Source organism: Manis pentadactyla, chromosome 1 (assembly GCF_030020395.1).
Source record: "Manis pentadactyla isolate mManPen7 chromosome 1, mManPen7.hap1, whole genome shotgun sequence".
In the NCBI taxonomy this organism is placed as follows: domain Eukaryota; kingdom Metazoa; phylum Chordata; class Mammalia; order Pholidota; family Manidae; genus Manis; species Manis pentadactyla.
In genome coordinates, this window is record NC_080019.1 from 234,904,938 (window position 1) to 234,929,378 (window position 24,441).

The 24,441-nt window shown below is 62.6% G+C and overlaps 1 protein-coding gene across 4 annotated transcripts; it reads right to left on the reverse strand.

Moving 5' to 3' along the window:
- Positions 1 to 210: 210 nt before the first annotated feature.
- MAPKAPK3 (MAPK activated protein kinase 3) lies at positions 211 to 24,139 on the reverse strand. 4 transcript variants are annotated; one of them, XM_036878013.2, is made up of 11 exons: positions 23,974 to 24,134; positions 23,448 to 23,704; positions 8,087 to 8,226; positions 6,854 to 6,918; positions 6,323 to 6,402; positions 4,517 to 4,640; positions 3,344 to 3,419; positions 2,919 to 3,043; positions 2,410 to 2,495; positions 2,089 to 2,169; positions 211 to 1,514 (listed from the first exon to the last, which is right to left on the reverse strand). In XM_036878013.2, the coding sequence occupies exons 2-11, from the start codon at positions 23,652 to 23,654 to the stop codon at positions 1,362 to 1,364; spliced, it is 1,137 nt and encodes a 378-aa protein (XP_036733908.1). In that variant the 5' UTR covers positions 23,655 to 23,704; positions 23,974 to 24,134; the 3' UTR covers positions 211 to 1,361. The 4 variants fall into 4 exon arrangements, 3 of the variants coding, with proteins under 3 accessions (XP_036733908.1, XP_057343109.1, XP_057343117.1); XR_005023208.2 differs by having other exon boundaries at positions 1,427 to 1,514; positions 2,357 to 2,495; positions 23,974 to 24,138; XM_057487126.1 differs by lacking the exon at positions 2,089 to 2,169 and having other exon boundaries at positions 23,974 to 24,139.
- Positions 24,140 to 24,441: the final 302 nt, after the last annotated feature.

Here is a 24,441-nt window from a genome sequence, read left to right on the forward strand (position 1 = left end):
CAGGGCGGCACAGGGCTGGGGGCACAGGCGGCTGCCATCCCTCAGCCCCACTGACCTTCCCGTGCCTGGCAAGGCCAGAGGGGCCCTGGGCCAGCCCAGCGTGTTCACCCCCAAAGCACCCTTTCGGGAGCAGTGAAACCACTAGAGGGAGTGAGCAGCTGCCCTGGGGCCACTTTTGTCCATTTGCTTAAAGGAAGGGAAACCCAGGAACCAGGGGAAAATGCCAAAATGGTGTTTATTAATATCTACATGTAGGGCCCAGCAGTGTTGTTCTATCTGACGTGGCCTGGGCTTTCCCAGCCACTGGGAGAGGGTTCAGGAGCCAGGAACTGGGAACCAGGCTGGTGTCAGGCACTTGTCAGGCCCAAATCAGGCACTCAGCACCCGAGGCTGCCCTGGGCAGTCTGGACCACAGGGAGGGGGCCTCTCGGCTCCGACTCAGGCTGAAGCCAGGACGAGGCTGGCTAAGCATCACCCAGCAGCCCTCTGCTGCCTGAAGTGGGACCCGGAGTCTAGAAAAAGACCCCTCATTAATGGGGAGCCTGTTGGCACCACCCCCAGCCATCCGCTCTCATTGTACACCAAGAGACAGCCCCTGCCACCAACCAGGACAGGACGGAGGGTGACCCACCATGGAGTGTGGCTTTCCCACCTGGGATCTGGGAGCAGGTGGGTGCAGGGGGCTGAACTGGCTTTTGTCACAGTGACATTTTCCAAAGTATAAAAGCGTTAAAAATACCCCCCACCCTCCGTTGGGATGAGATGCCACTCCTTGGCAGGGGTAGTAACCGGAGGGCAGGGCCCAGGGACCCTGGAGGGCGAGCTCCAAGGGCCCTGTGGGGCGGAGCAGCAGCATCCGGTCTGGACGCCTGAGGGAGGCAGCTGACCGCCCCGCAGCCCCGGGAGGTGGGGGGTGAGCCCGAGCCGGGCAAGCAGCGTCAACCGGCCACCCCAAGAAGGCAGGGGCAGACCCCTCTGGCCCCCTGGCCCTCCCCTGCCCGCTCACTCACTCACACCCAGCAAGCAGGCCCATCGGCCCCCACCACAGGGTGGCGTCTCTGCGGAAGGGGGAAGCCCAGCCACCACTCCCAGGGCTCTGGAAGTCTAAGGCCTCACCCAGGCCTCTCTGCCAAAGGTGCTGCTGGCCGCCTCGTCCCCGGGAGCTGGCTCCTCGGCAGGGCCTGCGCCCAGGCTGGAGCCTGAAGGAGGCTTGGAGACACAGTCCCATCCTGAAGCTCCAAGCGACAAGTAAAATGCAGCAGAACCATCCCTTCGCTAAGGAGGAGGCCTGGGCCCTCAGGGGCGGGGCCTGCACCACCGTCTGTCCCGCAGGCGAAGGCCCGGCTCCCCCGAGGCCCCAGCTACTGATTGTTGCAACCCGGAGAGGCCGAGGCGCCGCCCGCCTGCTTCTTCCTCCGCTTTTTGAGCAGCCGGTTGTTGGAGGTCTTCAGGTCCTTGATCTTCACCTGGTCGTAGTCCACCCGCATGGTGGCCAGGGCGCTGGTCATCTCCTCCTGCTCACAGACACGGGGAGGTCAGGGTGCGCAGCCCCCGGGAGCCGGCCCCTCAGTAAGTGATGCAGTGACGGCCTTTGCTGCCTGAGTGCCTACTGTGCACCCAGCACCAGGCCCGTCCCTCTGTGACACATAATCCTCACAACAGGCCTTTGCAGCAGACACCGAGGTACAGAAAGTACAGTGACTCCCTGGGACCAGAGCAAGGGTAGGACAGGTACCCAGGGATCTGCACCCATCCCCTGCTCAGAACCACAAGGCCTGCAGGGGGCACAGCTTCTGTGCATCCAGCACACAGCACCAGAGGGTCTTGTCTGGGGCGCCCCGGGTTCTGAGCACCTCTGTGAGGTGCAAAACCAGGCTGACCCCCCGCCCCAGTGCTGGAGACCATGGCCAAAGCCCCTGCGCTACGCCCCCATGAGCCGGGAGCACCCCCTTGTGGGGTGGCAGCCCCGAGGGCCACACTGGCCACTAGCGTGGTCACCCTGTGCTCCAGGCTTTGCTAGCCACCACCCTGGAGTCCCTTTTTCCAAAAGCCTGGAGCCGCAGGGAGGCTGAGGCCGAGTCCACCCACCTTGACCTCATCCCAGTGGTCCCTGTCCTCCTGCAGCACTCGGGCCGTGTGGAGCGGAGTCAGCGGTACCACCGTGGGTTGCTGGAAGAAGCCGCCAGCCCAGATTATGAGCTGCGGCCCTGGGCACTGCCTGCCCACCCCACCCGCCCCCTTTCTCCCAGTCTCGGGTGGGGAGACAGGCTCAGGGAGGCGAGGGAGGCAGTCAGGCTGCGGGTGGGGGGGCCACGACCACACATTGGTGGCTGGTGACAGGGCCTCCTGCCTGTACCATCACCCTCCTGCCTGGCAGCCCTGCCCGCCGCAGGCTGAGGAGGCGCTCACATTGATCCAGGGGTGGTTCATGAACTGCGTGATGGTCAGCCTCTCTGTGGGGTCCGTCTTCAGCAGGAGGCGGATCAGCTGCTTGGCTGGGCAAGAGGGGCGGCGTGAGGCTGCCGAGCGCCTCCGAGCCGGGGCCCACCTCCCCCCTTGGTGCGAGCTCTGCGTGAGCTCCCAGGCGTCTAACCCACGGAACAATGGCCTGATAACTGTTGCTCGTGTTTTAGGCCACTAAGGATTCAGGGTGGTGTGTTAAAGCAGCGATGGGTGACTGACACACAGCAGACTTGTCTGTGGTCTCCAAAGCAAAAATATGAAGGAGAGACAGGAGTTAGAGAAGTTCCGAGCCCATTTAGCAGAACCACAAACTGTGGTTCAAAAAGGTTAGGTGCCTGGCCGAGGGTCGTGGAGCTGGGACGTGGGGGAGCCAGGACTGGAGCCCATTCGGCTTGACACTGAAGTGGTACCTCCCGAAACGGAGGCTGATGGGGTCCGGCAGGCAGGCCACTCACCATCCTCAGAGACGTCTGCCCACTCGGGGCTGGGGAAGCCGTACTGGCCCAGGCGGATCCTCCTCTTCATCCCTGGGGAGATGGCCTGCCCGGTGTTGGAGTAGAAGGGCGGGAAGCCACACAGGCTGCGGGAGGGCAGAGGTCGTTCAGCATGGGTGCAGGGGCAGCAACAGGGGGCGCATCCTCCTCCCCAAGTCCCTAACTGGGGAGACAGGCAGCCAGACAGTGTGGCAGTAATGCCAGCTCTCTGGTCTCCCAGGCCTATCAGCCCTCAGCAGGGAGGCCTCCAGGCAGCCTGAAGGCAGGCGTCCCACAACCAGAGGGCAGGGCAGCCTGCAAAGGAGGAAGCTGCTCAGGACCCCCTCAAGGTATGTGAGGGCAGGCGTGGTGCTGAGGGGACCCGGGGAGGGGCCGGCGGTACTCACAGGATGTACATGATGACGCCCAGGGACCACATGTCACACGACTTGTCATATTTCTCTGGACCCAGGACCTCCGGAGCTACCAGGGCAGAGGGCACAGGAGGGCTCTCAGCCCCAAGGGTCTTGGAGCCCAGGTGGGAGCCTGAAGCCAGGGCAAGATGGGGAGCAGGGGCCTGGGCTGGGGCGTGCAGCAGAGCAGACGTGTCTGGCACCTTCTGGGAAGGCAGCATGTGTGTGACTTTCGGGGAGGAAAACGGCTCCCGGGAAGAAGCCCGCTCTCAAGCTGGGCTCTAAGGAATGAGGGCCATCTAGCTCTTTGGGCCAGGCTCAGACTTGGTGAGAGGAGAGGGAGATGCGCCTGGGGTGGGGCCTGGTGGGGCCCTGTCGCAGACAGGAGGGCCTCGGCCCACCCGCTGCCCTGTTCCATGCCCCCTGGCAAGGAGGAGACAGGGCTCTAGTTCCCACTGTCAGTGCGGCTCCCGGCGCACGGGGCCTGGCTCTTCCCAACCGTGTGATGTGATGGGTGGGCCAGAAGATGTCTAAGTCAGAACACCACACACAGAATACGTCAGTGGTCCTGGAAGGCCGCCCCCGAGGGAGAAGAGCCCTCTGTAAAGCAAGCCATCGCCCCACTCTCTGACAAAGGGGCGTCTTCAGATGTGAGGGCTGCCCCCTCCCGGGCATCAGGGAGCTCCTGCAGGAAAGCATGAGTGCGTGCACACTCCAGGTCCCATCCACGCCCTGGCCAAGGGGCCCTCTCCCCAAGGCAGGTGGCTACTGCCCTGCATCCCTCTCATGTAGGAGGAGAGGCCTGCCCACTTTCTGAAAATGAATCCTAGGAAGACAAAAACTGGAGAAAAACAACTGTGGTTGGGCTCCTACCCAAGCTGATGGCAGCCTTTTATCACGTATATATTTAGAGCTGCTGTGATGTCATTCAGCTCACAGGCCACAGCCAGAATTTTCCTGGATCTATTTTCAAAAGCAAAAGCTGAAGTTTGGGAGAATATTTTTGCAGCCTCCAGCCCCCCATGTCACCGCCTCCATGCAGACAGAATCCTCCCCCCCCCTCCTTGCTGGGCTTTAACCCTTTGGTTCTGCAACCCACAGGCTGCGCCAGAGCACAGCAGGGCCCAGTGGGGCGAGGCAGGTGCAAACCACATCCCAAGGACTCACCCACGTAGTAGGGAGTGTAGCAGGGCGTCTGCAGGGCATTCTGGGTGGTCTCCTTGGCAAAGCCGAAGTCGGTGAGCTTGAGCACGGCATCCTTCTCCGTGGACGTGTACAGCAGGTTTTCAGGCTGGGCCAGGAGGAGAGGGCATCGGTCTGGAGTTGGGCGCCAGGTGGGAGCAGAGTCCCAAGGGGACCTTCAGCCAGATCTCCTCCCCTGCCCTCGTCAATGCAGGAGCAGCCAGACCCATCTCGTTAAAAAGATCAGGCCCTGGCCACCAAGAACGCAGGCCAAATACGGAGAGGAGCAAGGTGGCTGGGAAGTGGCGCCTCCTTTCGCAGAGGGGAAACTGAGGCAGGCGTTCAGCCAAGGCTGTGAAAGCCCAAGTGCTGTGGAGAGCCAGGGGCAGGAACTTCTGAGCCTGTGTTGTGATGAAATGCCAAAACGAGGGTCTGGCGTGGGGGCAGGCTGCTCATGGGCCAGCAATGCTCAGCATGTTCTGTACGCAGGCCGGAGGAGCCCACAGGGCAGCCCCAGCTGACGTTGCTCAGGGAGAAGCCCTCCCTGCTCAAGCCCCAGGAACTGCATAGAGGCAATTCTCCTGGTTGCAGCGCACAAAGAAGCCTGAGGGACAAGGGCAGGGGGGAGCTCTACCTGGAGGAGGCAACCCTGAAGCTGGTTTTTAATGAATGGGTAAGATCCGAGCCCATGGAAAAGAGTAGAACTGGGGTGGGAAGACGGGGTGTTGGATGGAGTTCCAGTTTGGGGCCAGGGGAAGCTATTTCTCCGGTTCTGTCTGAGATGACCTGACCTTCTACTGGGATAAAGACAGGGAACCAGTCTAGTCTGTGTGAAGGATCTCCTCTGCGGAAGGCTTTTCTCCCCTTGGGAGAGAAAGGAAGCCAGGACATAATAAATCAGGGGTGAGAAGGTGAGTCTGTCATGGCAGCACGTGCGCCCAGGACCAAAGGCTAACTGTGGGTTGGCAGTCCTCACCAGGGAAGGGGGGCATGCAGCAGCTGGACCCTCAGCTCTGCTGCGCCCAGTCCCCTATGTGGCACTGCCCCCCGCCCGGGGGAAGAGGGCCTGGGACTCGCAGATTCAGCTCTGATGGTGGCTGGTGCATGCGAGCACAGGTCCCTGCGGCTTCCTCGCTTGCATTCATCCATCTGATCCTGATGACTTTTCAGACCCCGTCCTCCCTGGGTGGGAAATTTGGGGAGCTGAGCCTCCAGAACCTGTCTGAAGCCCGCCCACTGCGGGCCCAGCAGCGGGAACCACCTCTGCCTTCCTCCTGGCCTCTCTCCCTTAAAATGCTGGCATCAGAGGGTCTCATCTGTCCCAGACACAGCTGTTACATCACAGGAGCCCTGACAGAGGCAGGCAGCCCCTGCCTGAGGTCTGGTACATTATGTGCTCAAGAAAGTCCTTGCTGAATGAGCAAATGAATGAATTAATCACAGGCCTAATGGTGTCCTCTCCTGTCCAGTGGGTGAGGCGCCCATCTTCTGGGCTTAGGTGAGGGTAAACGGGGTGTTCATCAGGGTCTGCTGACTTGAGGCAGGCACTCAGCTATTCTCATGGCTCCTGGGATTGCCATGTTTGCAGGAGGCATGGAGACCATCCCGGCCAGAGCAAAGTGGGAATGCCGGAGCCATGGGAAAGAAGGCTGAGAAGGGCACGCTGGGCCAGGGGCAGCAGCCTTCAATGCCAACCAAGGGACTTGGCACTCAACCCCACGTCCTGGGTGCCACTGGGGGTGGGGCTGGTTCTTCCTTCCCTGGTGCCCCAGTCAGGGCCCAGAGCCTCACCTTGACATCCCGGTGGGCAATGTTCTGGCTGTGCAGAAACTGGATGGCGGTGCCGATGTCCCGCATGATCCCAGCAGCTTCTGTGGACAGACAGGCGGGATCACTGAGGCCCATTAGAGGCTGGGCAGCCTTAGGTGCCTGCCTGGTGGTTCCCCCGCCCCGGGACAGCGCAAGATGGGGAGACGGGCACAGCACTCCCGCCACGCAGGACCCACTCCAGTCACCTTCATTTCCTCTGGGAACACCCCCTGCCCACCTAGCTGCCTTTCCTTGGGCCTGGGCTACCTCTCAGCAGCTCAGCGGCTGGCTAGCCCCAGGAGGCTTAGAGGCCTCCATCCCGAGGCCACAGAGAGTCCATCTCAGACAAGGTGTTACAGACTCCCACAACCCCCCTGGTGTACGGATGCTCCGCCCCACACCCTCTGACTCAGATAGGGAGGCGGAGGCACAGAGAGGAGCAGGCCTGGCCCAGCACCGCACAGCTCCTCTGTCCCAGCCCGAATCCCCACTGGTCCAGCTGCACGCACTCACCTCTCTCGGTGAAAGCCTGGTCCCCACGCTCCTGAATCCTGCTGAACAGCTCACCCCCTTCCATGCTGTAAGAGGAGGGGACTGTCAGCAGGCGGGGGAGCCAGTGTCAGCTGCCAGAAGCACACGCCCAGGCCTCTGGCCCTGCTGCTCCCCGGGGACAGTCACTGCCAGTGCCCCCGTGCCGTGCAGAGCCTGCTGTGTGGAGGGCTGGCCGCTGGGGCAGGTTGAACTGAACTCTCAGAACCAGGGGGCGGGGGTAGGCTTGCCCCTCACCAGAGAGCCCTTGGATTCCCAGCGGCACTGCCTTGCCTGGCTGGGGCTCGGGTGGCCCCACCCCCATCCAAGCCTTAGTTTCCCCAGCGGGGATGAGATCTCAATGACCATCATCAGGACCGCTGCTCTCTAAGTGCCTGCAGTGTGTGCACCCTGGGCAGACTCTTCGTGCACACTGTGTGACCCTGGGCTGCTGTCTTCACCTATCTGGGCCTCAGCTTCCTCTTCTCAAATGGGAATTACAACATCAACCTCACAGAGGTGCACAGACAGAATAAACAATACAGAAGGAGCACTTCGAATGGACTCAGGTACACAGTGGCCACTACATGAAGATCTTCCTCCACATTTTATAGGGAGTTAGGGATTCAGAGAGATTAACAGCTGCCGAAGATCACACAGCTAGGGGGTGGCAGAGGCAGGACCTGAATCCCAAATCAAATCTGACTAGAGACTGCTAACCTGCAGGCTGAGGGGCTCTTGGAAGGCAGATGGGGAGGAGCCGGAGGCCCGAGGTGGGCCCAGGGGCTGAGGAACTAGGGCCAGGCCGCCGTGCTGGAGGGAGTAGCCCAAGCTGGAGGAGTGGGGGCTCCCGGCCTGCGGCCCTGATCGCCCACCACTGCAGGGGGCCCGGGGAGTGTGAGTGCAGGCAGGAAGGAGAAAGCTCGGGGGCTGCGCCGCCCGCTCACCACGCCCCCGCCACCTCCAGGCCCTCGGCCTCTCAGGAGACTCCCCCAGCGCCTCCCCGCAGGGTGGGGGTCCCACCCAGGGCGGGGGTCCAGCCCTCGGACTGGCGGGCAGCCGGCCGCACAGCCCTCTGGGCAGGGCTGAGGCTGCCCCGCCACCACTCCTCAGGGGCTGCACTGCCTCTGAGCTGCCATCCGAAGAGCAGAGGGGGCCTGCAGGGGGCAGGAGCTGGGGCTGCAGGGTGGCAGGGCGGAGCGGCGGCGGGTGCCGTACCATTCCATGAGGATGAGCAGGCAGCGCCTCCCGTGGTGCATGTTCTCGTACACGTCCAGGATGCGCACGATGTGGGGGCCCCCCGAGGCCTGCCAGTGGTGGTCCACCTCCTGCCGGGCCTTGGGGCTGTCGTACAGGAGCTGGGGGTAGGGGACACAGACGGCATCAGCACACAGCTGCCTCCCCCCGCAGCCCCCAGAGAGTACCACTGCCCTGGCTTTGTGGACAAGGACACTAAGGCACAGAGAGGTCTGCGACCTGCCCAAGGTCACCCAGCTTATGAAGGGCAAAATGAAGATTTGAATCTGCTTCCCTGATTTGTGGACCAATGAGCCTCTAGACTTGATTGGGGGCCAGCCTCAAGCAGCTTGGAGGCCACAGAAGCCCCTGCCTCCCTGTTTGGACAGAGGCAGCGTCTAAGTGGAAACTGAGTGGGTTTCATCATCAAATCACACATCAGCTGTGGGACCCAGGCCAGGGGCCACACGGCCCTTGAGCCCGTGTTTACAGCAGGATGGCACAAGAGTGAACTGAGAGGATGCGTCTGGGGTTTGAGGACCCTGGCTAAGGGAGGGACTGCCTGGTGGACAGAAGGTCTGGGTTTTAGGCTGAGTTTCCCCAGTGACTCCATGTGACCTCAAGCAAACCTTCACAGCTCCAAGCCACAGCTCACACCTCTGCAAAATGGAGTAACCACAGAGTTATCCCCACAGGCCACACCACGCCAGGCGGGCAGCAGGTAGGTGGGGGCGGGGTCCTTACTCAGCACCGGGCCAGGGCTGCCAAAAACATGGCCGACCAGCGGAAGGGAGCAAGGCCCGGAGCGGTCCGGCTGAACAAGGTGTGCGGAGAGGTCAGCGTGCAGGGGTGGTGGCTGGGATGGGAGGGGCCAGGACAAACCATCCCCAGCCAGGCTGCTCACCCGACACAAGCCACCTTCATTCTCTCACTGAGCAGGGCTAAGGACCAGAGCAAGAGCCCCAAACTGGGGCTCAGGTCAGCTCTCCGCCTTGCCCAGCACCGCAGGACCCAGGGCCCCAGCCGGCCAGCCTTCCTCCTCTGCCAGGGCACTGTGTGGCGCAGGCTCTGGGGCCAAGCTCTCTGGGCACAGGCAAACTGGGGCGGGAGGAAGGCGGTGGACTGTCACGTCTGCTGCCCCCTGGCTATTCCTCCATCTCTGGAGCTGCTTGACTGGACCCTAGCCTGGGAGTGCAGGGAACTCTGGGCCCTGCTGCACTAGCCGGTCAGGACTCATGCATGGAGGCCGCTGTGGGCAGATGTCCCCAGCCTGGAAGCCGCAACGCCCTGCTCATGCTGCCTCTCCGCCCAGAACGCCCCTGCACTCCTGAGCCCCAGCTCCATGCTCGCAACCCTGGGCAGAGGCTCAGACACCCCACTCACCACCGAGCGCCAGGGGGCCCCGAGGTGGCTTCAGCCAGGGGCACCTCGGTCCTCAGCTGCAGGCACAACATGCAGTGTCCTCCCCCCAACCCCATCCTCTCCGCTTCGGCTTGGCCACCGGACACCCCTCCCTGCCCTGCCCTGACCACCACCCGGCGGCCCCAGGCTGGCTCCTGGGCCCCTCCTCACTCTGCCCTGCTTATGTCACCTCACCCCATGCCACAGCACCCTGTCTTCTCAGAAAACCCGAAGCCCACCACCGGAATGCTTGTGGTGGGGTCCTTAGCCCATCCATCCCTCCCTCCCTGGCCTTCTCCACCTACCCTGCCCTTGGCCCTGATGAGGGCCACCTGCCCTGGCATGCAGGGCTTGCCCTCCTCGCCTACCTAATTTCCTGCCCCACCGGCCCCAGAACACTTTCTGTTCTGGTCAGAGTGACGTGTCCGTGTCCCCAGCAGTTCCCCTTGCGTGCCCACCTGGGCACTCACCCTTCCCCCTGCAGGGCCAGCCCCCTCTCTCAGGAATCTTCTGGGCTGGCTCAAGTGTCTCCTCTACAAAGTCCTGCCAGCACCTCCTCCTCTGGGTTTGGTCTTCATGCCTCCCCCAGGCTGGAGGCAGCTCGAGGGCAGATGCAGGCTGGGGAACCCTGGGGGTCCCTGGTGGGGGCCTAGCCAAAAACCCTGAGCTCCTGAACAAACTCCGGGTCAGATGGGAAGATGGGCCCGGCTGGCAGGGGACAGGGGACGGGGGGATGGGAGGGGGAGGTGGGGGCGCCGCGAGGAGGAGCCAGAGCGCCTGGCGGCAGGCGGTAGCCTGCACTTTGCCAAGGTGACAGCCGGCGGGGCTGCCCTGAGTCGGAGCCTCAGTGCCTCCCAGTCACACAGTCCATATTTAGGAACCTAATTCTTACACGGATTAAAATAGTCTTTCTGGAGTGCCACGGCCTGGAGACAGGCCCAGGGGCAGGGACAGGGCTGCCCCCAGCACACACACCAAATGCCCCACTGGCCTCCCTGTAGAGGCGTCATGGGGGCCAGAGCGCCAGGGCCCAGCTGCCCAGCAACCTCCTGGGCTGTCGCTCCGGGTCCCGGGGGTGACTGTGAGCAAGGCCCCGGCCCCTTAGAGCCTCAGTCTCCTCTCTCTTCCCCAGAACCACAGCCTCCTCCTCCCCCCGGGCCCGTACTGTCACCTCTTCTCAGGAGCCCTTCCCGACCGCCCTGTCTAAAGAGGGCCTCAGGAGTCCCTCATCCTCCCCTTTCCTTTGTTCTCTGCTGTACATTCAGGCATATCTTACTGAACGCACATGACTCCAGAGTCCGGTGCTGCGAGTCCTGACCCCTGCGTACTCGGCCCGGGGCCACACCTCCTTCAGGACAGAGCACAGTGCCGGTCCCTGCCCTCCCTCCCTCCCAGCACCTGCCCACAGTCTACCATCAGCTTGTTCCTTTGATAACTCTTTAAACAAACACACAAAGACACCACGCCTTCCACGCGCCCGGCTCTGTGCGGAGCATTTTAGGAATATTGGGAGGAAGAAGCTTCATTACTGCCATTGTTTAGCTCAGAAACTGAGGCACCGAGAGGGGAGGTAACTGGTCCCAGATCACACGGTGGTTTCCCAGCCAGGCCGGCACCGTGCCACCACCCCCATCAGACTGTGGGCCCAGTGATCTCTGGGCCTGGCTGTCTCTGGGTCCCAGTACCAGGGCACAGAGCCACTGGCTCAGAAAATATTGTAGATTTAATGAACCAGTCTATGAAGTCGGGACAAGGGGAAGAAACCCTCACAACCCACCATGAGGACAGAATAAGGTAAAATTGAGGACCCAGGAAGGCTCAGCAAATGAGAGCCATGACAACCTGGCCACGTCGGCCCCCACAGTGCCCTGCCCGCCCTCTCCAGTGAACCAGACTTGGCCTCCTCCTCCGCAGAGCCCGCCCTGCCTGTTCCAGCCCACACGGCCATTGCTCTATGCTGGCTTCATCCATGAGGGAAGATGAGTCCACATCTTCCTTCATAAAAGGGGTGCCCAGGCAAGAGCCTGCCTTCCCCGACACTGGACCAGCATAGGGCCAGGAAACAGGAGGCCCAGCCCCATTCCTGCTCTCAGTGCGACCTGCGCTAGGCCTCTGGGTCTCTGAGCCTGTTTGCTTAGTGTCAGCCTGCAGGGCTTGGGCCATACTCGGGGAGCGGACCACAAGAGGGCCCTCTGGTTGGGGTCCCACCCCACATCACCGCCCCATGCAGCAGCCCGTCTCCGTGTGCCCCCTCTCCAATGCCCGGGTCCGATGGGGGCCAGCTGGTGCCTCGGTCCCCAGTCACAGCTGAGAAGAGTAATGACGGGGTGGCCTTCTGACAACCTAGCAGACCCCACCCCTGCCTCCCCAGAGGGGCCCACCCAGGGACAGGGGCTGCTGCTTACTTGACCCAGCCCCACAGAAGGCCCCACTGAAGACCCCACTGAAGACAGACGGGCATCCACTTTGAGACAATATTCCCTTGAACGGTGACCCTGCTCTGGCCTCAGGCTCTGATGAAGTGACCCCCCACCACCCTTCTCCCCGACTCCACAGCCAGCCCGCTGCCAAGTCCCTCCCCACCGGCTAGGGGTGCAGGTGGAGGGCTGGCCCTGGCCTGCATCAGCAGGTGCAGTGGGACCCTCACTACCGCCAGGCTTGTCCCTTCCTGCCCAAGGGCAGGGCTGCCTTGTAGCTGGAGGAATTCCTGGGTGCAGGAGCTGTGACAACAACAGCAGCCTTTGACTGTTTGGAAAACAATTTGCAGTTTACAAACATTCTCTTGTCCCTTATGTCATGGGCATGCCGGGGGCCACTCTGCGAGGCAATCACAGCACCACAGCTCCAATTCACAGGCTGACGGGAGAGAGGCCCAGGAAGAGATGCCACTGCCCCGGAGCAGCAAGGAGACCTCTGAAAGCTTGCAGACAGTCCCACCCTTGCGGACAGTCCCACCCTGGGGGGACAGGCAGCCCTGCTCCGCAGAGGCACTGGCCTGGGGAAAGCTCTGATGTAAACAGGGACAGGCGTGGTGGTGTATGCTCGGGGCATGGCACGTGCCTGCAGAGGGGGCGTACACGGGCGTGTCCGCATATGGGGGTGAGCATGTGGGCTGTAGGCAAGCGTGTCTCCACCCTCTGCAGTGTTGACTTTGAAGCCCTGGAGAGTAGGACCCACCCGCCTGTCCATTTAGTCTTCCAGTATTTTCTATTTCTCTGAGTGGCCAGCAGAGAGCTGGGCACAGAGCAGTGCCCAGGAAAGGCTTGGAGTCTTGCTGCCGCACTAACAGTCTTGCCCGAGCAGGACGCCATGCCGGGACCCCCCTGCTCAGCCCTCCCGTCCCTCCTGCAGAGACCATCGCCTCGCGTTGCCCAGAGCTATGAAGCTCACTGTCTGCCTTCCCAGAGCACCAGGCAGAGCTGGGGTAGCTGCAGTGGCTCTTCAGGGCACAGCCTTGGGGTGGGCCCCAACATCCTTCTCCAGCCAGCTCCGGGCCACAAAGGGCATGCCCCAGCTCCATGTGCCCACCAGCGTGCCCGTCAGCCCACCCCAAGCTGGGCTGTCCTCACCAAAGCACTCGGAGCTTCTCCATCTGGCTCACACAGCCAGGAGGCCCCAAGGCCACCAGCCTGGACAGGCAGCCTCCCCACCCGACTCCACACTCCACACTCCCAGCCAATCAACCCGCGCCGGACCAAGCTGCCCCCTGGCCTCCGCATGAACACCCACTCCTTCCAGGGAAGGAGGGCTGGCTTGTAATCCCTCCCACCGTGAGGCACCAGCAAATTAGGAAGTAGGAACTCTGCATTTCAAGACAAACCACAGCCGGACACATCGTCCTTATAGCAGAGGGGACATCCTGGAGGCTGGGACCTGGCCCCTGTCACTGCCCCGTGGCCACCACAGGCCCCATTATTTCCACCGCCCAACTCATTGACAACAGGACTTCAGGCATTTTACAATTCTAAAGCGTGATAGAAGACAAATAAAACAAAAACCCTCATATTCTCTTTACAGTAAAGAGAAGGATAAAATGTACTAGAAACCCACACAAGTTCACAACTATAATCGCGCGCACATCTTAATTCCGAGCTCCCGGGGAGTCTTGGCAAAGAGGGAAACCAGGCAGCCTCTGCTGCTCTCTCGCCCCTGCAGAGAAGCACAGACACTCGCTGAACTTTCTCCAAGACAAAATCCTTAAAGGGATTCGGCACCAGACCTTATATGAGGGAGAAGCACAGTGAGTGCCCCGGCAACGCCTTTGACGGTAACTTTGCAGAAGACACAGGGAGACTCAATGTATCTAATACGGATGCCCCACAAAGACGGGGGACTCCCGTCAGGAGTGCTGACAGAACATCACCAGGCCCTTTACCTCCCTGGGGCTCCAGCTTTGTGCCGCAGGAGAGAGGCACGAAGGACTGGCACGACCCCCAACTCCTCCTTCTCCCACCCTGGGCTTCTCACCCCAGCCTCAGGCGAGGGCAGACGGGAATGTGGAAGAAGTGGCAATTAAACTGCGGGGTGCACGCCGGGCGCTGAACACCCAGGCGGCGCGGCTGAGCGGAAAGTTACAGGAAGACACAGGCTTCGGTGCATTTTTTTCATTGTGGGGAAGCCCTGTTCTCATAATCAGGGAATCATGGACGAGACAAAGCCCCCTGAACCTACGGCACCGGGGAAGAGTTCTCAACTCAGCCATGCACGAAGCCCTCCCGGCCCCCAGCTCTGCGGCTATTTGGGGTTTTTTCCCACGGGGACCTAGTACTGTGAGAGACGCCACCCCCATAGCCCATTCACTTCACAGCCAGTGCTGAGACCACCCCCGCCTCGTGCTGCGGGCCCCGGGGAGGGCTGTCAGCCCGCCACGCCCCGGCCAGCCGCGGCGCCCCCTGCTGCCTGCTCGGCCCACTCAGGGCCGAGGCGATCGCCGCAGGATGGCACAGCACAGGGCGGCCTCAAGTTGGGGGTTCAGACGAGGACTTCTTGCGGCCTCACTCTCTTGCCCGTAAAGCCAGAGCACACCCTCCCGAGCGCAGCAGTGCTGTTTGGGGAGCTAATTTAGCCACGGGTTCAAAGACCTGTGCCATTATTCTCACACAGTTTTCCCAGCTTTCGTAACTCACTAAGGGAGCGAATGGAACCAGTTCTGCAGCTATGGATTAGATGGCCTCGGGCCAGATCAGACCTCGCTTCAGTAAACTCTGGCCGCATTCTGTCCTCCGGCTCGCCCTGTCCACTTACCTCTCCTCCTCAGAGGCCAAATTCCAGGGAGGCCGGCTCACGTGATACCACCGACCCGCAGTGCCCAGATCCCTGGGTGCCGGGGCCCGCTGCCTGGACCCCAGCTCGCCCTGTGCTCCCCTGACCCTGACGGAGCCAGCCTCACCAGAAGACCTGTGGGGACACCGCCTGACAGGCCACGCGACATGCCCAAAGTCACATGGCTGGGGAGCGAGGGTCAATACAGACCAGCTGGCTTCTCCGCAGTGGGGACCACGCAGGCGGCAGCACAGCTCCTGTGTGTGTGGAGCTTGGCCCCACGTCCCTGGGCCAGGACGGGCTCCGCACTTGATGCTTATCACACAGGGCGGGTGTTCACGGAGCCCTGCCGGAGACCAGCCACGTTCCTCCCTTCAACAACCACACCACTGACGGTCTTTCGCAGCTGAGAAGATGGAGGTTCAGGGACGTTTGTGGCTTCTCTGGGTTACAGGGGTCGCACAGGGCACCTCTGAGTCCAGGAGTCCTTTGGGAACCAGGACCTAACCCTCCTGCCCACGGAGGCCTGATCCTTCCCCATTCCTGCAAACACTACCGGCCCTGCCTGGGGTCCAGGCCCAGAGCTGGGGCTGGGAATGCTCCCTGGCACTCTGCCCTCGAGGATTTGGGGTGGACGAGTCACTGCCAGGTAGGACACTCGGGGAGGACGCGGGCCCTAGAGAACTGGTTCTGGCCCCTCTTCCCTTCCTGCTTCCCAGAGCCAGAGGCTGGCAGGGCAGGGATGATGGGGAGGGCCAGGCCCTCCTGGGGGAGCCCAGGGACAAGGAGGACCCCCGAAATAGCTGCTTCCCTTCCGGGCCAAGGTCAGGCCTGGTGCCAGGAGTTCCTAACAGCAGGGCATGGGGGGCCCTTCAATCTGCTAAATTTTGGTGACCTCAGTTTGTCTGCTTCCCACCAGCCACCAACCTGGAAACAGGTTGCCCACTCTAGGGAGGAGCGGAGGGGCTAGGGCAGGGGGGCTGTTTACAGAAAGAGGGCGAGCTGGAGGCCCCAATGGGAGGGAGAGGGATAGCAGGAACACAAGAGCCCACTGCGGCAGGCGCCAGGTGCCCGGGGCCCCAGGCTGGGACCAGGCTCCACACACCAGCAAGGCCACGGCTTGGGGCAGGTCGTTCCGCCTCCGCATCGCGTCGGCTCAGCCTGGGAAATGGGGGCAGAGACAGTCCCCATGCTCCCAGGTGGCCATGATGATGGACTAGAACCCACGGAGCGCCAGATGGGCACAGTGCCAAGTGTACCCAGGTGAGAAAGGGCTCTGAGGTTTGCCTGGATTCCTCTGGGTCTTGCCCCTGAGGTGGCCCTGTCCCTTTACCACCCGGGTCTACAGACCTTGAGGAAACACCAGTGCAGCCCCTGCAATCATGGGAGGCAGACCCCTCCAACCCAGAAGGTCACAGGAAATGCTCGCAGGTCCGAGAGGGGCAGGATTGGATGGGGCTTTGCAAAAGTAGACCAAGTCTATAGATCCTGCTTTGCTGTGAGGCTGGGGGAGGTGGGGACAGACCCTCCAGGGTTAGGGGTGGGACCCTCGCTGGAACCAGCCAGCTCTGCCTTGGGCAGCCTGAGGAGGCGCACATGACCTGAGTGTGCCCCCTCCACTCCTTCTGCAGCCTTCTGAGCATGGTCCCCTCATGCAAAGTGTGTGGTGGCCTCGGGCTGGCCCTGTAACATCCCTGAGCCCCAGCTCCCCATCCACAAGACGGGTGTGCCCTCTCCTTGCACACGGCAATGAGGGCAGCAGGCCACGCAGATCTGTGGCCACCAGTGCTTTCAGGCGGGGAGAGCAGCCCGGAGCCCTGCCAGGGGGACACACCCTCTGTCCCAGGCCGGTGCCCATCCTGAGTCCTGCCCACAGACTGCCCGGGAAAGTACCCGTGAGCCCAGAGGGCACACTCAGACGGCCCAGGTCCCTTATCCTCAACTTCTTAGAGGAAAAAAGGGTTTTTTCTGTCAAAACCAGGCACGTGACTGGTGAGACATTACCCTGGTTCTATTTCTTCTCTGACAGTGTAAAAATAGGACATTTTCATAGTGAGACTGGAAAATTTTAACAAACACAAGTGTTTGATTCTAGTCTCAGAAATAACATCCCTTCAGTGGTCCCTCCACGTGAAGAGACCCCACCTCAGCCACACAGCCTGCGCCCCACCTGGCAGCCGTGCTGTAGTGACGCCCACAGCGGGGCCTGCCGCATGGCCAGTACAGGGCCACAGAGGGCAGGGGCCACCTTCCCTGGGCAGCAGGGAAGCAGGGCGTGCCAACCATGCCCAGCACATGGAGGGGGCCAACACCCTCCAGCTCTCAGAAGAACCACAGCTGGTGTCTCTCTCCCTGGAGGAGATGCCACAAACAAAGGAATAAGCAGTGGGGGCGGACAGAGGGCACTGCCCCAGGGCACAGTGCGGAGACCCTAAGGAAGGCGACACCCACCCATTCCCCTGCCTCCCACCTCCCAGGGCTCCCTCCCCACACAGGCCTGGTTGAGCACATGCAGCCACCGCCCACCAGGCTGCTCCCAGGGGAGGAGGGGGCACTGGCTTCCAACCTCCCTGGGCCCTGCTGCCCTCTATCTCCTGCCCTGTTCAGCTATGGGCTCCCAGGAAACACCTGGTCCCTGACCACCCCGTGGAGCACAGGTGAGAGGAAGGGGAGGCGGGAGGGAGGAAGGCCCCCCGCCCTCTGTGAGGCCAGACGGTGGCCCGGCAGCACCAAGGGACACTCCTGCCCTGGGAATGGGCTGTGGTGACTCACCCCCCCTCTCAGGCCTTCCGAGGGCAGAGATGTACCTGGCACAGGCTCAGCCTGACTCGAGGATTTAGCTGGGCCCGGAGTATAGGGGAGAGGGGTCTTCAAACCTGAGTCATAAACCCAGAGCCCCCGTCCCTAGCAGAACACAGAGCGCCCGCAGCCCTGTCACCATGGCTGGCTGTTCCCCTGGTGGCCCCATTTGCTGGTGCCCTTGGGAAAGCAACTTGAAGACCCCCAGCCAGTCTCCATGCTGCCTGTCTATGTGCAGGAGCGGCCCCAGCAGGGCAAGGGGGCCTCACCCACAGCCTGTGGCTCTGGCACTGCCCACGGTCGCTGCTCACCAAAGGGGTCTTCACGCTGGAAGACCAGAGTGCCCAGCCCCTCCTCATAGCAGTGCAGACGGGTCTGGAACACAGGGAGGGGGCACTGAGAGCCACAACCTGCCCACCAGAGAGCCGGGGTGCCAGCTCAGCCTGGGCGTGGCCCTGCTGTGTACCCCTGAGTAAGCTGCTCTGCCTTTCTGAACCTCAGTCCCTGCATCCGTGGTATGGGGGTGATAGCATCCCGTTCTCAGGTTCTGCTGTTGGCTCTGCATGTAGGAGGCGCACTTCACGGGGCACCCTTATCTCCCTGCCCATCCCAGCTCCCACCCTGTGCGCTGCCTGCTGGAGAGCCTGGAGAGGGCCTGCCAGTCCCCGGGCCTCATCTTGAGAAGAGGGCTTGTTTACATCGGGGGGACATCCACAGAACGAGCTACGGGTCCTTGTGGGGGCTGAACTCTCGGAATGGGGCCGTGGGTGTGGCAGGTCGTGCCCTAGGCCATGCTGCCCCCAGAACAGCCTCCGAGCTTCACCAGGTGGGCGGTAGGAGGGGCGCCAGGGACAGGGTGCGGGCAGAGAGCCACCTGCCCTGGGGAGCCCTCCCAGCCCCGCCACAGCATCCTCCCCCCGGCTCTGAGGCTCCAGCTCAGGCCAGGCCTCAGCCCCCGCTCCCCCCCCACCTCACCCAGGGAACCCGGGGGAGTCAGAAGGATCTAGTCTCACACCACTGCCCCAGGCAGAAGTCAGACCTCGCAGAGGCCCCAGCCGGAACCCACAGCTGACGCTCGTGTTACGGGCTTGGCCCAAATGCCCCCAGCACCTGACCAAGGCCGGCAGCGGGAGGGGACCCTGTGAGTGGCCTGAGTCCAGCAAGCCCTCCTTCTTTCTGTCCTAGCCCTATGGGGGGGCTGGGGAACTTTCAGGGTGACTAGGAGGGATCCCCAGCACCCGCCCAGCCCACCCGTCCTCCACCAGCCTTAGCTAAGGCCCGCGGGCTGCAGGAAAGAGCCAAAAGCCCAGGAACAGACAGAGCAGCAGAGGGAAGGGAGGGCCTGACAGCAGGGGGATCAGGCCGAGGGAGAAAGTGGGGGGACGGGGAGCAGAGCAGAGGCAGGGCCAGCCCTCCCGGGGACCAGACTCTGCCCTCTGCGCTCCAGCCTGCCAGGGGCTGAGAGGCCCTCCAGGGGCCCCTTGTTCCCCCAGTGATGCTCCCCGCCTGGTACCCCACCCCGCCTGGTCCTCCCGCTTGGTCCTCCTGCCTGGTGCCCCTCCCAGCCTCATCCTCCCCATGTGGTCCCCCACCCCGCCTGGTCCTCTTCCTGGTCCTCCCGCCTGGTCCTCCCGCCTGGTCTCCCGGCTCGGTCCTCCCGCCTGGTCCTCCTGCCTGGTCTCCCCGCCATTCCCCAGCAGCAGGATTCTCATCACAACCACAGGCCTAACCATCTAGTTTTAAAAGGGCACCCAGCTGGGTAGGAGCCCAGGACCCAGAGCTCCCTTCAGACCACCCCTTCCACCCACAAGAGACTGGCTTCCCCGGGTAGAGGGTGAGCCTGAGTGCGTCCCCATAAAGGCCAAGAATGTGCCATCAGTCACGCACCCTGTTGCCCATGAGCTCCACCTTGGAGAGCGTCCGCTGGCCTATGCTGTCTCATAGCGGTACCACGGGGACACTTACAGTCACCAAGACGGTGTCCTCGCCCAGCCACGTGCTCAAGCCCAGGCTTCAACTGCACCACAAAGGCAGTCCTTTTGCAAAAGATTCTGAAACTGCCTTTTGTCCAAGGTCACTCAGAGAGAAAGCGGCAGGAGGATCTCAAGCCCAGAGCCCTACTCCCCACTCCACCCCAGCCAGGCAGCCTCTCACGTGGGGCCACACAAGATCTCGAGCAGATGGGAACAAGGGCAGCAGAAGCGAAGTTCTGGGGAAACACAGGAGCCACGGGAGCCGCCGTCTCACTGCCCTGTGAGCAGTGGGCCCAGTGCGGGAAGGCCGTGGTGCACGCGCTCACGCGCTCACAGCACAGTCACCAGGTGATGGCCACTGTGTCCACTCCGGCTGTGACACACAGCAGCCAGTCGCCAGACTGGGGCCGATAGATGCTACAGGGACCTGCCGCACCCCCCGGCGGTGTCCCTTCATGATGCCCCAGGGAGACCCTGGGAGAGGACGATGAGGGATCCAAGCAGGAAAACAGCACCCCAAATGCAAACCTCCACAGACACAACAGCTCTGCTGTCATGAAGACCAGGCCCTTCCCACACTGCCCCAGCTGAATGGCAGCCCAGGCGACCCAGGAGCCCCTAGAGACCCCCGGCAGGAGCATTCCACAAGGGTCCCGGTGGTGCTATGGGAAAGCCGGGGGGAGCAGCAGGACACGGAGGCCCCGCGGGCTGAGGGACGTGGTGCACAGCTGGGGGCAGACCTGCAAGGCCCTGTGTGAATGCCTCTTCTCACACAGCCCCTCAGGCCCTCCAAGGCCCCACGGTGGTCAGGGCCTGGGCGCCGTCCCCGCCGAGTTCCCATGCCTTCCGGGACACGAGACTGCTACTGGGGCGTGCTGGCCCACAGCAGGCCCTGAGCTGTGCAAACCAGGCCTGCAGTTCCACCCAGCCAGGGCTCCCCTCTGTTGTCCACTTCCCTCTCAGGCTGGAGGCCTGGACTAAAGCTGGCAATTTCTTCCAGGAAGCCCCCCTGGCTGCCCAGCTCTGGCACCGTTTCCTCTCGCCCGCTCACTAACCCGACATGCTGCCCCTGGCACTCTGGATCTTGCTGGGTTGGAGTTGTCTCAGGCTCACAAGGCTTGGGGTGAACCCCTGCCACTCCACTCAGCAGCTCAGCCATCACGGTCCTTGCGTGTGGCCCTTGCAGAACCACCACCTGTCTACTCACAAACATAGGGTCCCGCACGGTGGGGGGAGCTGGGCAGGTACAGGCAGACCCCGGCAGCACCCCTGAGAGCCCAGCTAGGGCTGCCCGGCTCCCGGTGGAGCCATGGAGGGCAAGGCCAGCATCCTTCCTGAGGTCAAGTGTCAGAGACCCTCCCATGTGCCCACAGACTTTCATGACGCATGGGGTGACTTAGATACTATGACCTGGCACCAAACTACCTAGCGAACATCCCAGCCCTGGCCCGCGCCAGCTGCGCATCTTGGGCAAGTCACTCAGCTGAACGTTGGTGTCCGAATACCAGTGCCTTCATCCAAAAGACGGGAATGACAGAAGTTAGGTAAGGTAACAAGCGTCTGCACTGGGGACAGGGCCTGCCAGACAGAATGCTCTGGAAAACCGTTAGGCTTTTATGGGAATAACAGAACCCACAACAGCAAGGCCTGGGGCCTTGGAGAGATGGCCTAGCTCCTGGACGGGCTGGGGAAGGTCCTGGGAGTCGGGAGTCCTTGCACAGTGTCCTGCCAGTGGGCTGGGAACAGAGTTCTAAAGCTGGGAGCAAGGCCAGCCGGGCAGGGGTGAAGCCTCTCAAAAGAGACAACCTCCGTCAAAAATCCCACTGTTTGCATATCCTAGGGTCTGCTGCCCTCCCTGGGATCCTCACTTGAAGAGCAAACTGCCCACAGCCAGCCATTCAGAAGGCCCCACCAGCGTGGTGGCTTGAGAGCTCCCAGATCTTTCCTCCAGGAGCAGGGCAGCCCGCGGAACAGCTCAGGGTGGGGAGACCGACTCCCCACACCCTTCCCAAACGTTGACTCCGTTACAAGTGGCCCCACAGAGGCTGATCTGACCGGTCTGGGGACAGTGGGTGAGGGAGAGGCAGCTGCCAAATGAGAAAGTACCTGGCTCATCTGGCAGGCCCGCCCAGCAGTCCTGCCCAGCCTCAGCCCCACCCAAAGAACCAGGCTGGAGCCCCTGCCACTCCACTCTCGCATGGAGGGAAGAGGAAGACGTGGGGAGCCCCAGCGTCAGAGGGGAGGCCCCCAGGCGGAGCCCAGAAAGCAGGCAGGAAGGACCACTCCACCTCTCCTCTCTCGTGGGAACCCCCACCCTCTCTGGGCCTTTTATCACTTTTATTATCTAACTGCCAGGCCTGTTCTGCCTGCCAGGTGGGCTGGGCAGGAAGTCAGGAGGGCGGGGAGGGGACACTGGTCTCTCCCACAGTCCCCCATCCCAATCAAGCCATGTGACTTCTGAGCACTAACTCCCAAGCCCCACTTTTCATATACATGACAGGACTGGGAGCTAGTTGGGGAAGACGGGCAGGGCTGTGCCCCATTTGGAGTAAAGCTGAGGGGTGCCAATTACCAGGTAGGCCTGGAAGGGGACAAAGCAAGAGGTCAGTAGGAGGCAGTCCCCTGCCCCCCATACCTGGCAAATAGTCCTCCAGCTCCTGCCAGGGGAAAGCAGCAAGCCTTTGGGGGGACAGGCAAGGGCTTGACCACCAGCACGGAAGCTGCCCTGGGAGGGAGGGAAGACCACGTAACCCCAACAGTGGTCAGGGGATGAAGGAAAGGGGAAGAGGCCCTGCTCCCTGGGAAGGAGGAGCCTGCTCCTCTGGGCCCCCCCCAGAACAGCAGCAGCTACACGGACACCGACCACAGCCCTTCCTGTTCTGTCTGCTGCTGCATTCCAGGCTTCGTGCGGGGCACTATCTACCAGCTAGGGCCGAGAGGACAGACGTGGAGAGAGGCCAGGGCACTAGGCCTGGACACCAAGAAGGGCAGAGACTCTGTGCTCAGGCTTGTAAATTGCGACGTCTGTGAAATGGGAGGACCCTTTGCTCCTCCAGGAGGCATGCTTGCCACACTCTACCTGTCCCGGTGGCCACTAGCACAAGCTGCAATTGGGTAAAGTCCCAGTGATGACAGACTCAAGGAATTCTGGGTGTGGGCTGGGTCCTGGGCCCAGAACAAAGTGACATAAGACAGAACCATGTGGCAAGATCGGCCACCCCCAGAACTCCTGGACTCCACCTGCATTGGTGAGGTCTAAGCCAGGCCTCCAGGGTGCCGGTGGTGTTATGACATGGCTAGATAGCTGGCCTGCCCTCTGCCCAGGCACCAGGGTGGGTCAGGCTTGGGGCAGGGCCTGCCCCTTCCGACATGGGGCCCCATGACTCAGCTGGAGCCTGTCAGCAGCCTCCTGCCTGCCAGTGTGATGGGCACCAGCCTTGCCCGCCAGCCAGCCCTGGGGGCTCCCACCACTCCAGCCCAGGCAGGCAGGGGCCTCAGGAGAAAGCAACCCACCCAAGCGTTGGCGAGGACTCAGCCTTGGGCAGAGGAGAACCTAAACCCATTCCAGTCAGGAAGGCCTCTCACGGAAGCGGCAGCCAAACTGAGCCAGGGCTCCCCTTGGGCCAGAACTCGAGTCAGGAGTCACTCTGTCCATGCTTCCGGGAGCAGCACGCTCTACCCATATGATTCCGCCCCTCGATCCCTGGGGAAGCGAACTTAACTAGGGTAAGCCTCGGTTTCCCCATCTGTAAAGCAGGGAGGCCCAGGAGCCTGACCCCACAGGGAAGTGTGAAGATGAAATGGGGTGCTAAGCATAAACTCAGCAAGGGTCCTGGGCATGTCTGCACACACAGGCCTCTGCTGTTGGGCCCTCCGGGGGGCCCAAGCGGCAATGAGAGGTCACTGACCTTCAGGGCGCACTTCCGGCCGGTGCGCCGGTGGAAGCACTCCAGCACCTTGCCGTTCACACCCAGGCCCAGCACCTGCTTGGATAACTGGTAGTCATCGGTCACGGCGTACTTCTTGGGCTCCCGCCGCCCCCAGAGGGCGGAAGCGCCGGCCGAGTCCGGCCCGCAGGGTGCACCCCCCTGCTCCTCCGCTGTCTCGCCATCCATGGCCGCTGCGGGGCGCTCAAAGGCGGCCCCAGCCTGGCACGTCCCGGGTCCTGGGGGAGAGGGAAAGAGTGAGCTCCGCTCAGACTCCTCCAGTAACCCCAGCTTGGGCGTGCCTGTGCCAGAAGGGGCCGGGCCTGGGACAGGGCTGGGAGTGCAGGGCGCACAGCCCTAAGACCCACGCGCGGCAGGCGCTGCGGTGGCGCAGCCGGGCACGAGCAAGTCCGCCCGGACACCTGTCAGAGGGGAAGGGGCTGGGCGAGAGGTGGCCGCGAGGTCCCGGGAGTGGTAGCGGGAGGGGACGGGGCCGGTGAGGCCGTACCTGGGGAGGGCGCGCCTGGCGCAGTCCACCTGGCTGCGGCGCGGGCGAGGGGCAGGGGCGGTGGTGGCGGGAGCTGGCGGGCGCCCCGAGCGGAGTTGCGCTGCCGCCGGCCCACGTGACCGCCCCCTCCCCCCGCCCCGCGAGTCCCGGACTCGGGGCCGGGCTCGGTCAGCCTTAAAGGGCCAAGCGGGCCCCGGCAGGGCGGGGACAACTGTGGGGCGTGGCTTCGCGAGCGGGCGGCACCTCCCAGGCTTCCGGGGCCCGGACAACCCCGGCGACCTAGTAAATGCCAGCGCGAGGACGCCTTGTTTCTCCTGGAGCTGCAGGTGGCCGGCCACTTGAGTGCCAGGCTGCGCGCGGCCAGGCCGCCCTCCAGGATGACCCTCCGGGGTGGCCTGCGACTTCCTTGGAGGTGGCCCACCTCCAGCGCACCTGGTCATTTCTGCCAACGTGCCGGGTGAAATGGCG